This window comes from Gossypium hirsutum, chromosome A13 (assembly GCF_007990345.1).
Source record: "Gossypium hirsutum isolate 1008001.06 chromosome A13, Gossypium_hirsutum_v2.1, whole genome shotgun sequence".
In the NCBI taxonomy this organism is placed as follows: Eukaryota; Viridiplantae; Streptophyta; class Magnoliopsida; order Malvales; family Malvaceae; genus Gossypium; species Gossypium hirsutum.
The window spans coordinates 17,214,499-17,229,511 of record NC_053436.1 but is presented as its reverse complement, the minus strand read 5'-3'; the positions used below and the strand labels follow the sequence as shown (position 1 = coordinate 17,229,511).

The 15,013-nt window shown below is 35.6% G+C and overlaps 1 protein-coding gene across 1 annotated transcript; it reads right to left on the bottom strand.

The window, feature by feature from the left end:
* Positions 1-1,144: 1,144 nt before the first annotated feature.
* LOC107930754 (pectate lyase) lies at positions 1,145-2,983 on the bottom strand. Its single transcript, XM_016862473.2, has 3 exons — positions 1,943-2,983; positions 1,619-1,861; positions 1,145-1,522 (listed from the first exon to the last, which is right to left on the bottom strand). The coding sequence occupies exons 1-3, from the start codon at positions 2,801-2,803 to the stop codon at positions 1,298-1,300; spliced, it is 1,329 nt and encodes a 442-aa protein (XP_016717962.1). The 5' UTR covers positions 2,804-2,983; the 3' UTR covers positions 1,145-1,297.
* Between the last annotated feature and the right edge of the window lie 12,030 nt (positions 2,984-15,013).

The following is a 15,013-nucleotide window of genomic DNA, read 5'->3' as shown; positions in this document are numbered from 1 at the left end:
AGCATTTGGCTTCCCAATCAGCAGATTGAACAAACCCGATGAGTGTAGACCTATCCACCGGCAATCCCAATTGTAACTGCACGTCCTCCAAAGTGATGTTACACTCTCCGCATGGAAGATGGAATGTGTGCGTCTCAAGTCTCCACCTCTCTATTAACACGCTGATGAGTTTCGGGTCCAACTTGCACCCCCGGCCTATATTGGCCACATGCCAAAAACCCACTTCCCTCAAGTAATTTTCTATCAACGATGATGGAGGACCAGACATATTACGGATATAACATTGTAACACCCAATCTACAAACCGTTATAAAAAATTATAAAATAAAAATTAATTAAAATTACATAAATGAAAAGATATTAAATAATATTCAACAATTAAAATTAACCCTTACCATTTTTATTTGTTCGACGGAGATATGTTAATGATCGAGACGAATTAATTCCCCGGCCATTGTTAACACGGTCAAATATTTTTGAAATTATAAAAAAAATAACACTAATTTAAAAAAATTAAAGGAAATAATTTAATTAAATAGAGCTTTGAGAAATTTAGGGAGAGATTTGAGAGATTTTTTGAGAAATTTGGAAGAAATGTTGTGTGAAAAAATAGGAGGGGGTTTTGTGCTAACAAGGCAAAATCGCTTCCTCAGGGACACGATTTTTTGAAATTTCCCCCTAAAACGCTAATACATGAACGCGTTTTGTATTTTTCGGTCGTTTCTAATAAATAATGTAAAAATTGGCTCATTTTCGTAAATAAAGTTAGAAATAGACCTTTATTGGTAAAATGATCTACAATATATGTTTTAAATATAAAACTCTAATTATTTTATCAATAGTTGGAATAAGAAATATTAAAGATCTCTTAGATGTAAATCATTTAAATTAGAAATTTAATTCTTTAATGTTCCAAGAACTATAAGCTAAAATAATGCTTATGAAATGCAATGACAAATAATAAGTAAAAAAATTAGGTGATAATATCATAGAGGTTATGTGATAATCTCAGTTTCTCAAAAATGATTATATATAAAATAATTATAGCTTTTATAAAATTAGTTAATTAAAAAAATATTAGAATGAAATTATTTAGTTAGAAGAAGAGTGAATGAATGAATAAATGAAATTCTTGCGCCTCACAAAGGAAATGATGTATCAATATTAAATGATTAAGACTCCTTGCAAGGAGAATGAATACAATAAAGAAAGAAACATTTCCTCAATATCCCCAAGCATCTCGCTCATTTCTTGAAGTTGAAAAGCAGTTACATGATGAGAGTTAATTGCGAGTGGTCTAACAAGGCTTGTTTTGGCGGCACTCGAGTGTTCCTGACCACCTCACCAGGAGTGGCACCATGTGAGCCGGCTTATATGCTATCATCTTGTCGCCTCCGAATTTCTTGGCGGCCCTCGGGTCTCCTGATTGTGTGAAAATGGCACCGTTCAACATCAAATCACCCTCTGATCTCCAATCCCAGTTCTTCCACTCTTGTTCAGTTGCATATTCCCTCTTGCAAACCTTCACCCAAAACACCCACCCAAACATTATTAATATTACTTTACATGTGAACTTGAACTTACCTCCAAATTAACTCACAAGAATGGAATGGCTTACCTCTTTAGCTGCAATGTTACGTGGGGCTCTAAATCGGTTGCCATGGCTGATAATTGTAGGGTGACTGCTGCCTCCAATAGCGGACATGATCCAATGACGGTAATCGTTGTTCACAACATGGACGAAACCAAACCGGACCCTAGGCATCCTTTGTACCAAATTTTTACCGAAGTGGGTGAAAGCAACGGTGATTTGCATCTTCTCATCAGCACTGTAGCTGTCGCTTGCTCCAAACAGCATCACCTGAAGTGCAGCAGCCAAATATTTATTTGGATTGATTACAAAAAATAAAAAGGAGGGGGGTGGGGGGTTTGGATTGATTACATCGTTGTGGTCAGTGAAGTGGCAGTTGGAAATGGTAATGGCGGTAGAACCCTGAATAGCATCGATGATACCATCGGAGCACTTGTAAACGGAAAGGTGGTCAAGCCAAACGTTGGTTGCTCCGAAAAGGGAGATGCCATCACCATCGCTCCTTGTCCTCAACCCAAGGTGGTTCTCGCCATCCTTGATCTTGCCACCTTTGCTAGGGAAGATGTTATGGATATGGATGTTATGAATGATGACGTTCTTGGCAAACTGGATGGTAATACCAGCCCCATAAGCAATATGCACGTTGGCTCCCCTACCATCGATGGTTTTGTTGCTGGTCATAAGGAGCTCCTCTTTCAACCTAATAATCATCCCCCTAGCGAAAGTGATCCAAAGTGGGCGGTTCTGGATCACAGCATGACGCAAAGTTCCGCGACTTGGGTTAAGAACATCATCGGTAGGATCAGTGACAACGTAAATGGGTCCATCCTTTCCACCGGTAGTACCACGGCCAAATCCAAGTGCGCAATCAGCCAACTTTTTCCTGTTCTTTTCCCAGTTGCGGTCACATCGCCAGCATTGGTCGATAGGGTTGGTTGCTTCACAAGGACCTCCCTTACGCTTCTTCAACATCCTCCTTGTGGAATTGGTGCGAAACCCCATCAAGTTTCTGGCCACATGGTCGTTGAAATGCTGGGTGACTTCCTCTGGGTTAGGATTGTAAGCCTTCTCCAGGTTTTCTTTAGCTTGCAATTCCCTTTCCCTCCAATAGTCATCATATTCTGCGATGTGAGCCTCGAGGCTAGGGATTATAACCCCCAAGCACAGGAAATACAAAATCAAGCTAAAACTTCTATTTCCCACTCCGGCCATTGTTTCTTTTAGCTTCTTTCTGTGTTCGGATTTCCTATTCGATTCTGTTGGAGAAAAAAAAATATTAAAATGAATGGTTTTTTTCAAGGCCGAAGTCCTGCAAACTGTATGAATGATTTGCAAACAGGACTCGGACAAGAGGAGACAAGCCTCGCCAACAGGTTTAACTTAAGCTTGGTCTGCTTTGAAGAGTAAAGGATCATTGTATATATAGTACTGGGATTGTTTAAAATAAGCAACATACCTCCCTAATTTTAACCATTGCTCCCACTGCTTTTAGCCGCAACAATTACGGCGACCGTTGGAATACGAATTTTAGCTTTCTAAATTTCCCAATTAGGATAAACTTTGGTTTTTAAAATTCAAAATTCCTTTCATTAAGTTTGTTTATCTAATAAAATTTATTTTTTTTTAATTTATATTTTGATTATAGGGGGGCTTGAATTTGGGTTCTGTTTGTTTTATTGAAAATAACTTCCGGAAAATAAACTGTTTTTCTTGTAAAATTACTTACCCTTTTGAAAAATTAACTCATTTTTTGGAAAACAACTCCTTTCTAAATAATTTTAATTTCATAAAAAAATTAACTTAAGTCAAACTTAATATTATTATATTAATAATACAAAAAATGTCAATTTTATTTAACATACATATTTAATTATATATATTTAATCATATAATAGTTTATTGATATAATTTATTATTTTAATAAATTATTTCATATTTCAATTTTATTTTAATAATACATTTTAAAAAGCTTAATTTAATATAATATGTTGAAAAAATAAAAGATTTGAGAAAGTATGTTGATTTCTCCTAAATTTACCGATCTACACTGTTTTTGGAGAGAGAAAAAAAAGCGTCTAACGGTAACTTTTTCAATAGCAACAACCATAATATTTTCTATATAAACCCCTCCAAACTTCATTATTTTCAACCAAATACTCAATACTCAATACTCATTCTTCCATCCTATATTTTCAATCCTCAATTTTTAATTTCTAATTTTCAATCATTAATCCTCAATTATTTTTTTTAATTTTTATTGAATTTTATTCTCTTGGATTTTATTTTATTCTTTATAATTTTTAAATGGAAAATCAACTTATTTATTTGGATGACAAGCATATCTCCGGCGTTCAATTACAATGCTAAGAAAATTTATTAAATTATTTAATTTTAAATAGTTAATTAATATGTTGTTTAGATTATTAATTTTTATGTTTATATACTCAACCCGAAGATCAGATTTTGGAGACGTACATAAACAATTTAAGGGAATGTGCATCGGATGTCATTTATGGAGACTTGCGAGATGCAAGATTTTTATACGTGGGGGTACTAAATTGGATCCCCATTTATTAGTGCTTTGGTCAAAAGATGGAGACTGGAGACACACACATTCCATCTTCCTTGCAGCGAGTGTATAATTATACTCCAGGATGTTAGTTTACAACTTGGTCTACCGGTCGATGGGGAAGTCATTACAGGGCCTGTTATTGGTGCTGATTGGAGGGCAACATGCAAGCAACTACTAGGGAAGGTGTCGAACAAGTTTAGGGGTAGTTAGATCGAGATAAGATCATTGGAGGACAACTTCCAAACTATCGAGGCTTTTGCGAGTGACATTGAAAAGGTACAATTTGCGCGTTCATTCATCTTAAGGTTGATCGGGGTCTGCTAATACTAGATAAATCTTGCAATCTGGTACATTTAAGGAGGCTACTACTAGCCGACTTGAAAGAAGTCAGACGACTTGGTTGGAGATTAGCTGTGCTGGTGACATTGTACAGTGAAATGTGTTGCTGACGATACCTGAAAAGTTAAAATCAACGGTTGCATGCTCTTTCTTCAATCATGGACATGATATCGCCTATCATTTTTATGCCCCCTAGTGGAACTCCCTTACGAATTCCCACTCGTAATATGGTAAAATTCATTTGATAATATCATTACTATTTTTATTTTTCATTTTTTTAATTTTAAAATAACATATTATTTGAATAGGTGGAATAGCCCCGCAAGACAGTGGTATATCGGCCAACCTCGAGGATATTCGACTAGCTTTAGATCAACAAACCGAATAGGAAGTTAGTTTATGAATTTCAAAGTTATATAGTATTTAATCTAGCACTTGAAATTAAATAGTAGACACAAGATAAAAATTATAAATTCGTATTGCAGTTTGTATGGATGCTATATGCGGATTCGAGGATTCAGGCATGTGTCCCGGTCGAATTTTTAACCAGTCACAACTTTTGGCATGTCAAAGTGTCATTGATCATTTTTGCAATGTTTGAGATGCATGAATCTGACCGAGTGATGCACCAGTTTGGGTGTATGCAACGTATTTCCCCACCACCCTAGGAGCTCAATAACCTACACAAGATTGACTTACTGGGGAGACTTGAGGACGATTGGCCAACATTCTACAAAAAGTATATAAGATGTTGTAGCGTATGTACAATTACTTGCCAACGCGTGAACCATTTCTCACACCGGAGTTGGCTACATTTGCGGATTACATGGATTGGTTCAAGTATAACGAAAAATCATATCTATTGGCGACTTCATAAAGGTGTAAGAAACATTGTCGTAGGAGGCCAAGATGAGAGCCTATCAACCCTAGGTCGAGAGAAAAATGCTGCGACGGGATCAACATTTGCTTCATCTCCATCGGAGGAATCGATTGTCGTGTAACCACCCAATCAGTATAGTTCATTTATTGTTGGCTCTAACCCAATTTTTCTATCACAACAATCACAACATGCACACTCAGTTTATTTTACACAAACACCACAACACACACAATCATTTCCTGGATCAACACCTTCTCCAAGGATATATTTTGCACGAGCACTACCCACCGTATCATATTACATGTTGACCCCGCCAAAAACACTGATGCATACGGTATCACCAACAATTCTCAAGTTCTATCTACAGCCGGGCCATGTGACACCATATAGTGACCTTTCGATAGTGTCGCAAACACCCCCAACATCATTGTTCTACTGAGGTGGGTCATTCTGGCAATTGTTGACTCAAATAGCGGGGATGTAGGATGGGTGGCTAAGGCATGGTCACAATCAACTACGGAGGAAGGAGGTGAAGTCAGCGATCGACCATGACGTATACGTGAAGATAAAGCCAAAGTTGATGAGGAGCTGCCAAACCAACTAGTGCGACAGAACCCTAGGTTTCCTGACGCCAACCCGGTTGTAGCACACATTTGGGACACTGATGACTATGCTATTTTTTAATTTTGTAATTTTTTTGTATACTTTGTTTTACATCCCAAGTGTATACTTATTTACAATATATAGAACAAAGTTATTAAATTGGTTTGATTTGTACACAATCATATTGTGAGTTAAAAATTTACAATTATTTATGCTATTTTTTTATTTTAGTTTTTTTTCGTTCATTTGTTAAGTACAATATTTTCAGAAAGCAAAAAATTGCCCAAAAGATTTGTAAAAAGGTTAAAACTTTGACTTGTGTATTGTAATGTATCTTATTTCAATACTAAATATTAACTTACACTTTACAGAAAAAATTAATGAATAAACAAATAAGTTAGTGTTTTCACTACATAAGTTACCATATAGTCATTAGCTTTTCTCCTCGATGCTTCCGGGTTGTGTGGACACATGTTGCGTGTGAATTTATAATGCGAATGTGCAAGTGTACACGTCGAATCATGCAATAAAGTGATGAGTGAGTATCATCTCCTCAGGGATTGAAATTGATTTTAAATAATTGGTTATGCTATTACTTATGAATTTACTAATTAAACTATGCAAAAGAAACAATTGATAAATTGATAAAAAGCATTAATGAATGGATTAATAAAATCAATTATGAATTAAAAAAATGCTAAGGCAATTGAAATGTTGTGGCAATTCTCAAAGAATATGTAGGGAGGATTTGTACTGTCAAATCATAAAAGTTGGAATTACTCAGGCTTTATTCTTATACCAACATAATGCCATGACAAAATCTTGACCATTCTACTGCTTAGGGACTCACTACTACAATCTGCTTCTTTCGTAAGCTAGATTTTGAGCTATCATTTTTAGTTTCTTTGCATGTCTACAGAACTCAAGAATGATACCAAGATTTTTTTTCCTTTCCTTGTACAGATTGCAACTTCTATGTCTAGTGTGCTGCAAATATCCTTCTGAATACTTGCTTGTATCAACAAATAATAATCCAATCTAATTAATCTATTCACAATTAAATCAGATCTACTAACATATCATACAATCATCTATGTCTAGACCTTGCATGCATGCATGCATTTAAAATATTCACAAATCGGATAAAACAATAATCTACTCAAAATCATATCATGACATTAAAGATAATAAAAATTCACCCAAACAATTCCAACCTAATGAGATTTAGCTCATGGGTTAGACATTCAAATCCAAAACAAAACCAGTCAACCTTATCATTCAATTTTTCGAATCACAAAGTTCAAATTAAAAGGTAAAGGCATAACTGTAGGAAGCTCTCGCTACTCCAATTTTCACTTTAATAATGAGATTTAATGCAAAATTCAGGGCAGATTCCTCTTCCCCTTCCTTGCGCCAGTGATTTTTCTTCTCTATAAGTTGTTACCCTCTCCTCTTTTTTTTAAAGATTTCCACGAGAATCTGATGCAGAGAGAAAAACTGCTCTCCAATTCTTCTCTCTCCAAAAATCCTCTTTCTTTTCTTTTCTCTTTCCTCTTTTGTAGGGTAGGTCCCTCCTTCTCAGCACACGCCTTTTGCTTCCTCTTTTTTAGGGTGGTTTATCTGGTACAAGCACAACTGGCTGAGAGTGACATGGACTGAGTATTGCGTTGATAAACCGTAATTTATACATATTTTTATCCTATGCTTAGCACATGTTTGGATGATTTATCCTTAGATTCAGTGAATTCGATGCTCCTAATCCTTTAATCTCATGTTTTATACTTAAGTGAGCATAGAAGAGTAAAAAGAGCGAGAAACTTTCCAAAAATGGAGAAAATGGACCAACATGTGAAATCAACACGGCCTGGACTTCTGTACACGGGCAAACCACATGCCCGTGTAGTTCTAGTAGGCTCTAACACGGCTTGGACTTCCTTACACGGGTAGACCACATGCCTGTGTCCTTTTAGCAGAATCAAGAATGAATTACACGGATAGACCACACGCCCGTGTCTATTTAACAACCTTGAACACAGATTGAAGAAATCAAACACGGGCGTGTCACACAGGCCTGTCGAGCCCAAGTTTAGTCCTATTTGAAAAAGGCCACTCTTGAGGGCTTTTATGCATTCTAAAGCCTATTTAAACACACCAGAGGAGGATTAGAGGGGACACACAGAGTAGGAGGCAATGAATTACTCGAAGAAAGCCGATTGATCCATCTTAGAAGTCGGATTCACCTTCAAGACTGAAAAGCTCCCTTCAATTCCCTTCAAGAGTTCTTGGGTTTCTTTATGTTTTGTTATCATTATTCTTTTGAGATGTTTTCTTTCATAAATAAGAACTAAACCCCCTAAATACCTAAGGGGAATGAAACCTAAGATGGATCTTGTTATTATCATCTGAATTATATGATAAATATTTGACTTGTTCTTAATTATGAGTTCTTAATTCTTGCTTTAATATTCTAGTATATTGATTCAAGTATTGATGTGCTTATTCAGAAGAGCAAAAGTCCCTGTCTAAGAGTAGATCTAACAAAATTAAGCGGAGTTGATTGCACGCCTAAAGATAGGGTGACATAATTTTGTCAGATTAGGGTGAAACCTAATAAGGGAATCCATAGATCGAGTTAATGCAACACTAGGGGTTTTAATTAGAAAGAGATTTCAATTAATCAACCTAGGGTTAGATGTTGTTAGTCTCGAGAGAGATAATAATATAACATAGAGATTTCTACGGATCAAGTCAAGTGAATAAATCGTCTGATTCAGAGTCAATAACAAGTGAAGTCTGGGTGGATTTTTCCCTTAGGTATTGTCCAAATCATTCAGTTTTCCCAAAAGTTATTTCCCCAATTTACTTTCTGTGCATTCTTAGTTTAGTAATTAGTTAACCCTTTTATTTTTAGGCTAGATAATAAAAAGAAAGTTAATACTAGTACTTTTAGTTTCTTTGGGTTCGACATCCCAGTTTTACCATAAGCTATACTACTATTTGATAAGGTGCGCTTGCCTTTGTCATGATAATAGTTAGTTTTCAAGAACGGGCATTCATAAATTATAAAACTTATCACGATTCACATCACATGATCAAGTTTTTGGTGCTATTGCTGGGGAACTAAGATATTAGGAACACTCGATTTTTATTATTTTAGCCATTTTACTTTTATTGCAATTTAAAATTTTATTTTCTTTTCTAATTTTTCGTTTATTCGCTTCTGGCAGGTTTTTATAGTATATGACTAGAAGAAACCCATTGGGACCATTACTTTTTTATAGTGAGATCGATTGCACAGCTCGCAGAAAGCGAAGAGAAATAAGGCGAAGCCTAAGATACAAAGAGGAAGGGCAAGGGACGACATTCACACTACAACTATAACACCCCTATCCCATATCCGTCGCCAAAATAGGTAAGGGGCATTACCAGACAAACAGAACATTTCGGACCAATTCAGAATCACAGGTACTATTTAACAACATTTTATAAGCAATCATCTCTAAATATGGTCTACGAGACGTAAAACATACGTTTAATAACTGTTAGAGCTAAACCGAACACATTCATAAAATTCAGAACATAGAAAAATTTTCCAATTCTGTTGAGGTCACACGCCCGTGCGTCCAGGCCTTGTGCTTCACACGGACATCAGACACACCCATGAAACCAGCTGTGCCAAATCAGGGTAACCATACTGACTTTCACCCACGGCCATTAGGCACGCCCGTGTGCTATGGTCGTGTGATACTTAGCTAGCTACTGATTTTAGCCCATGGCCATATGACACGCCCGTGTCCCCTGACCGTGTGGCACCATGCAGGCTTGATTTAAGCCAATTTGCCACCCCTTTTAGAGGACATCCTTACAAGCCATATTAAACAACATTCATACAACAATTTTAAACCAATTCCATGCTCAAAACATGCTTAATTATAACAAAAACATATTAGCTCATAAAACACTATATACAACATTTCATTTGCTAGCCAACTCTCATGGCATAATATATACACATCAAAAGTTAATACATAGACCTTCTAGCCTATACATGCCATACTTTAAAATATGTACACTTTCAAAAGTACCAAAATGAGTTCGATAGTGTGGTGACGATCCTCGACTATCCTTGAGCTTTTAGTAGCTATAATAACTGTAAAACATACAGTAATCACACAGAGTAAGCTACAAATAGCTTAGTAAGCCAAATACAATTGGTCTAACTACTAAAGCATATAAGTACAATTTAACCATAAAGATTCATAACCATTTCATAGAATAATTCATACTTAACAATGCACCTTTGTTTGCATATATGTCATGCTATATTTCAAATTCTATACATATTACACACAGATAGATTTTTTTATATTAGGAAATTTAGTACGATACAAACGTACCTGCATAGGTTATACATTTCATATACTCATATTTCATACGCTATCATCAGATCGTTCAGAAATGATACAGATGCTCATAATCAAGTACAATGTCGACGTCTCGAACGTGGTCTTACATGTAATTCAATATCGATGCCTCTATCCCAGACAGGGTGTTACACAAAATCAGATGCGATGCTAATGTCCCAGACATGGTCTTATACGTAAATCTCAATTGAGTCCTGTGTCCCAAACACTGTCTTACACGATATCTCAGACGGATGTCAACTTTTCTTAGAAGTATAAAGAGCTTTTTAGATATTAGCATATTATCATACTTTACTCCAAAGACATTCATCAGGCATTCAAGGCCATCCAATACAGATTATATTTTATATGTGCATAATTTATTTCAATTAACACGTAATTGTAATTTGACTTACCTCGGACAGATTTCGGATAAAACGAGTCGACTATTCAACTATAAGTTTGATTTTCTTTGTTCTTGATCTAATACAATACAAATTCAACCATTCAATCATTCATTTCATTCAATATAATCCATATACAGATATTTAGGGCACTTTGCATTTTAGCCCTTACATTTTCACACTTTGACAATTTAGTCCATTTTTCATAAAATCACAAATATGCAAAATTTCTTTGCAACAAGGGCTAGTCAAATTTTCATGCCTTCTATATAAGCCCATACAACATGTTTAATTTACAATTTAGTCCTTCAAAACCTCATTCTCAAAAGTTAACCCAAATAGCTCAATTTCATCAAAAACTCAATGACAAAACTTATGAACCATCTACCAAGCCTTCCTAATTCATTCAAAAACATCACAAAACTCATGATATCAACAATGGCATTTCATGAAATCTTTAATAGAAACAGAAATTCAGACATGGGTTTTGAATAACACGAAGCAACGATCACAGAAACGTAGAAATTATCAAAAATCGAATAAATTTCATACCTCAATTTAACTACCAAAGTGCCAAATGTACAAAAGCTTCAAACCCTTCTTTCTTTGGCTGATTTTTTGGCTAATATCCATGATAATAAGCCACCTTTTTGTTTTCATTTTATTAAAATAAGCATTATAATCACCTTTTACCATTTTTCCCTTAATGATATAACATTAAATTCACCAACAACAGGCCATTTTTGTCCACCACTAAAACAAATGGTAAATTTGACATGCAAGTACGTTTATTTTAAAAGCCAAGCCAAATAGGTGCTTTAGCATCTAGCACTCAACTTTTACACTTTACGCGATTTAATCCTTTTTTCTAATTAAGCACAGAAACAGACAAATTAAATCACAGAAATTTCACAGATGTAAATTCACATATCACAGACACAGAAAATAATATTAAAATATTTTTTGGACTCGAATTTGTGGTCCCGAAACCACTATTCTGACTAGGGTCAAAACCAGACTGTTACAATTCTCCCCCCTTAGGGATTTTTGTCCTCGAAAATCTTACCCTTAAACAGATTTGGATATTGTTGTTTCATAGTATCTTCAGACTCCCACTTGGTCTCTTCAACACCGTGTTGATGCCACATCACTTTAACCAATAGAATGTTCTTGTTTCGCAACTCTTTAACCTCACAAGCTAAAATACGGATCGACTTTTCTTCGTAAGTCATATCAGACTAAATTTCAATCTTAGACGGTGAAATTACATGCGAAGGATCAGATTTGTATCGTCGAAGCATTGATACGTGAAACACATTATGAATCTTTTCTAACTTTCAATCTATAAGCAACCGGCCCAACTCGTTCGATGATTTCATATGGTCCGACGAACCTCGGACTCAACTTGCCCTTTTTGCCAAATCAAAACAGTTTCTTCCACGGAGATACTTTCAGAAAAACTTTATCACCGACCTTAAATTCGATATCTTTTCTTTTCAAATCTACATATGATTTCTGACGATCAGAGGCAGCTTTTAGACTATCTCGGATTACTTTCACCTTTTGTTCTATTTCTTTTATCAGATCAATACCGTAAATTTTATTCTCACTAAGCTTAGACCAGTATAACGGAGTTCTACACTTTCTACCGTATAAGGCTTCGTACGGTGCCACTTTAATGCTCAATTGAAAACTGTTATTATAAGCGAATTCAATTAAAGGTAAGTATTGTTCCCACGTACCTTCAAACTCAAGAATACAACATCTCAACATATCCTCGAGCATCTGAATAGTCCGTTCAGATTGACCATCTGTTTGCGGATGAAAAGTGGTGCTAAAATGCAATTTAGTACCCAGAGCATCTTGCAATTTCTTCCAAAATCGTGACGTAAATCTTGGGTCTCTATCTGACATAATCGACAATAGCACACCATGCAATCTCACAATATCAGAAATATACAACTCAGCTAGCTTATCAGTGAGAAATCAGATTGTACTGGAATAAAATGAGATGAATTTGTCAATCTGTCAACTACAACCCAGATTGCATCTTTCTTTCTTGGAGGCAGAGGTAAACTCGAAACAAAATCCATGGTCACTCGATCCCATTTCCACTCCGGAATCATAATTGGTTGTAATAACCCAGATGGCACTTGGTGTTCAGCTTTAACTTGCTGACAGATTAAACATTTAGAATCAAAATCAGAGATATCTCTTTTCATTCCGAACCACTAATATTGCTTTTTCAGATCTTTATACATTTTCGTACTTCCTAGATGTGCAAAAAATTTACTACTGTGAGCTTCACTCAAAATCATTTGAATCAACTCTGGATTTCTTCCATCACAAAGTCTATCTCTGAATCTCAAACAGTCATCAACATCTATTCGGAATTCAGATTCAGAATCAGAATCAGAATTACACTGAGTTCGTTTAACTATAATTTCATTATCCCTCTTCTGAGCCTCGCAAACCTATTGTAAGAACAAAGGCCTCGCTTTTAATTAAGCTAAAACTGAACCATCATTAGACAGAACTAAATGAGCATTCATCGCACTCGAAGGAAATAACGATTTTCGACTCGAAGCATCAGCAACAACATTTGCTTTTCCCGGATAATAATCAATCACAAGTTCGTAATTTTTTAACAGTTCTAACCATCTTCTCTGTCCCAGATTCAAGTCTTTTTGCGTCATTAAGTACTTCAGACTTTTATGATTAGAAAACACGTGACATTTCTCACCAAATAGATAGTGATGCCAGATCTTTAAAGCAAACACAATGGCAGCTAACTCAAGGTCGTGTGTCAGATAGTTCTTCTCATGTGGCTTTAATTGTCTCGAAGCATAAGCAACAACTTTTCCTTCTTGCATTAAAACACAACCGAGTCTATTCAACAAAGCATCACTATAAACAGCGAATTCTTTACCTAATTCAGGTTGCACAAGTACGGGAGCTTCAGTTAACGGAGTTTTTAACCGATCAAAACTTTTCTGACACTTTCCAGACCATTCAAATTTTACATCTTTTTGAAGTAACTTTGTCAACAGAGTTACTATCACAGAGAAATCTTTTACAAATCGTCTATAGTAACCAGCAAGTCCCAAAAAACTGCGGACTTCAGAAACATTCCTCGGAGGTTTCCAATCCAGAATAGCTAAAATTTTTCTCGGATCAACTCGGATTCCGGAGGCTGATACAATATGGCCCAGAAATCCAACTTCTCGCAACCAAAATTCACATTTACTGAATTTCGCATACAACTGTTTATCTCACAGAGTTTGTAGCACTGTTCTCAAATGCTTGGCATGTTCAGATTCATCACGTGAATAAATCAATATGTCATCAATGAATACTACAACAAATTGATCTAAATACGGTTTGAATATTCTGTTCATCAAATCCATAAAAATAGTAGGTGCATTCGTTAAACTAGAAGGCATAACTAAAAATTCATAATGCCCAAACCTCGTTCTGAAAGTAGTTTTCGGAACGTCAGAGTCCTTTACCCACAACTGATAGTAACACGATCTCAGATCTATCTTTGAAAATACAGTAGCACCTTTCAACTGATTGAATAAGTCATCAATTCGAGGTGGAGGATATTTGTTCTTTACAGTCACTTTATTAAGTTTACGGTAATCAATACACATTCTCATTGTGCCATCTTTCTTTTTCACAAACAAAACAGGAGCACCCCATGGTGAAAAGCTCGGTCTAGCAAATCCTCAATCGGTTAATTCTTGCAACTGAGATTTCAACTCTTTTAATTCGGTCGGAGCCATTCTATAAAAAGCTATCGATATCGGAGTAGTACCAAGTACTAATTCAATGCCAAACTCAACTTCTCGAATTGGAGGCAAACCAGGTAGTTCTTCAAGAAACACATCAAAGAATTCACAGACAACAGGCACTGGTTCAACTTTCTTATCATTCACTTTTGAATCTAACATATAAGCTAAGTAGGCTTCACAGCCTTTCTTTACATATTTCATTATTTTCATTGCAGATATCACAGTTGGTAGTCCGTTCAGATCACTAGACTCAATTCAAATTATCTCATCATTCTTACACCTTAAATCAATGACTTTTTGTTTGCAATTCACAATAGTATCGTGCAAAGTTAACCAGTCTATTCCCAGAATTATATCAAATTCGTCGAAAGGAAAAAGTCTCAGATCAGCAGGAAAATAGATATCTCGAATCATTAACAGGCAATTC

What these genes read in the sequence shown, in the direction of transcription:
- LOC107930754 (XM_016862473.2), bottom strand. Translation starts at nt 2,803, where the DNA reads ATGGCCGGAGTGGGAAATAGAAGTTTTAGCTTGATTTTGTATTTCCTG. An exon ending in ACTTCACTGACCACAACGAT is followed by an intron (nt 1,862 to 1,942) that starts GTAATCAATCCA and finishes GCTGCACTTCAG; the next exon opens with GTGATGCTGTTTGGAGCAAG. An exon ending in GTAACATTGCAGCTAAAGAG is followed by an intron (nt 1,523 to 1,618) that starts GTAAGCCATTCC and finishes TTTTGGGTGAAG; the next exon opens with GTTTGCAAGAGGGAATATGC.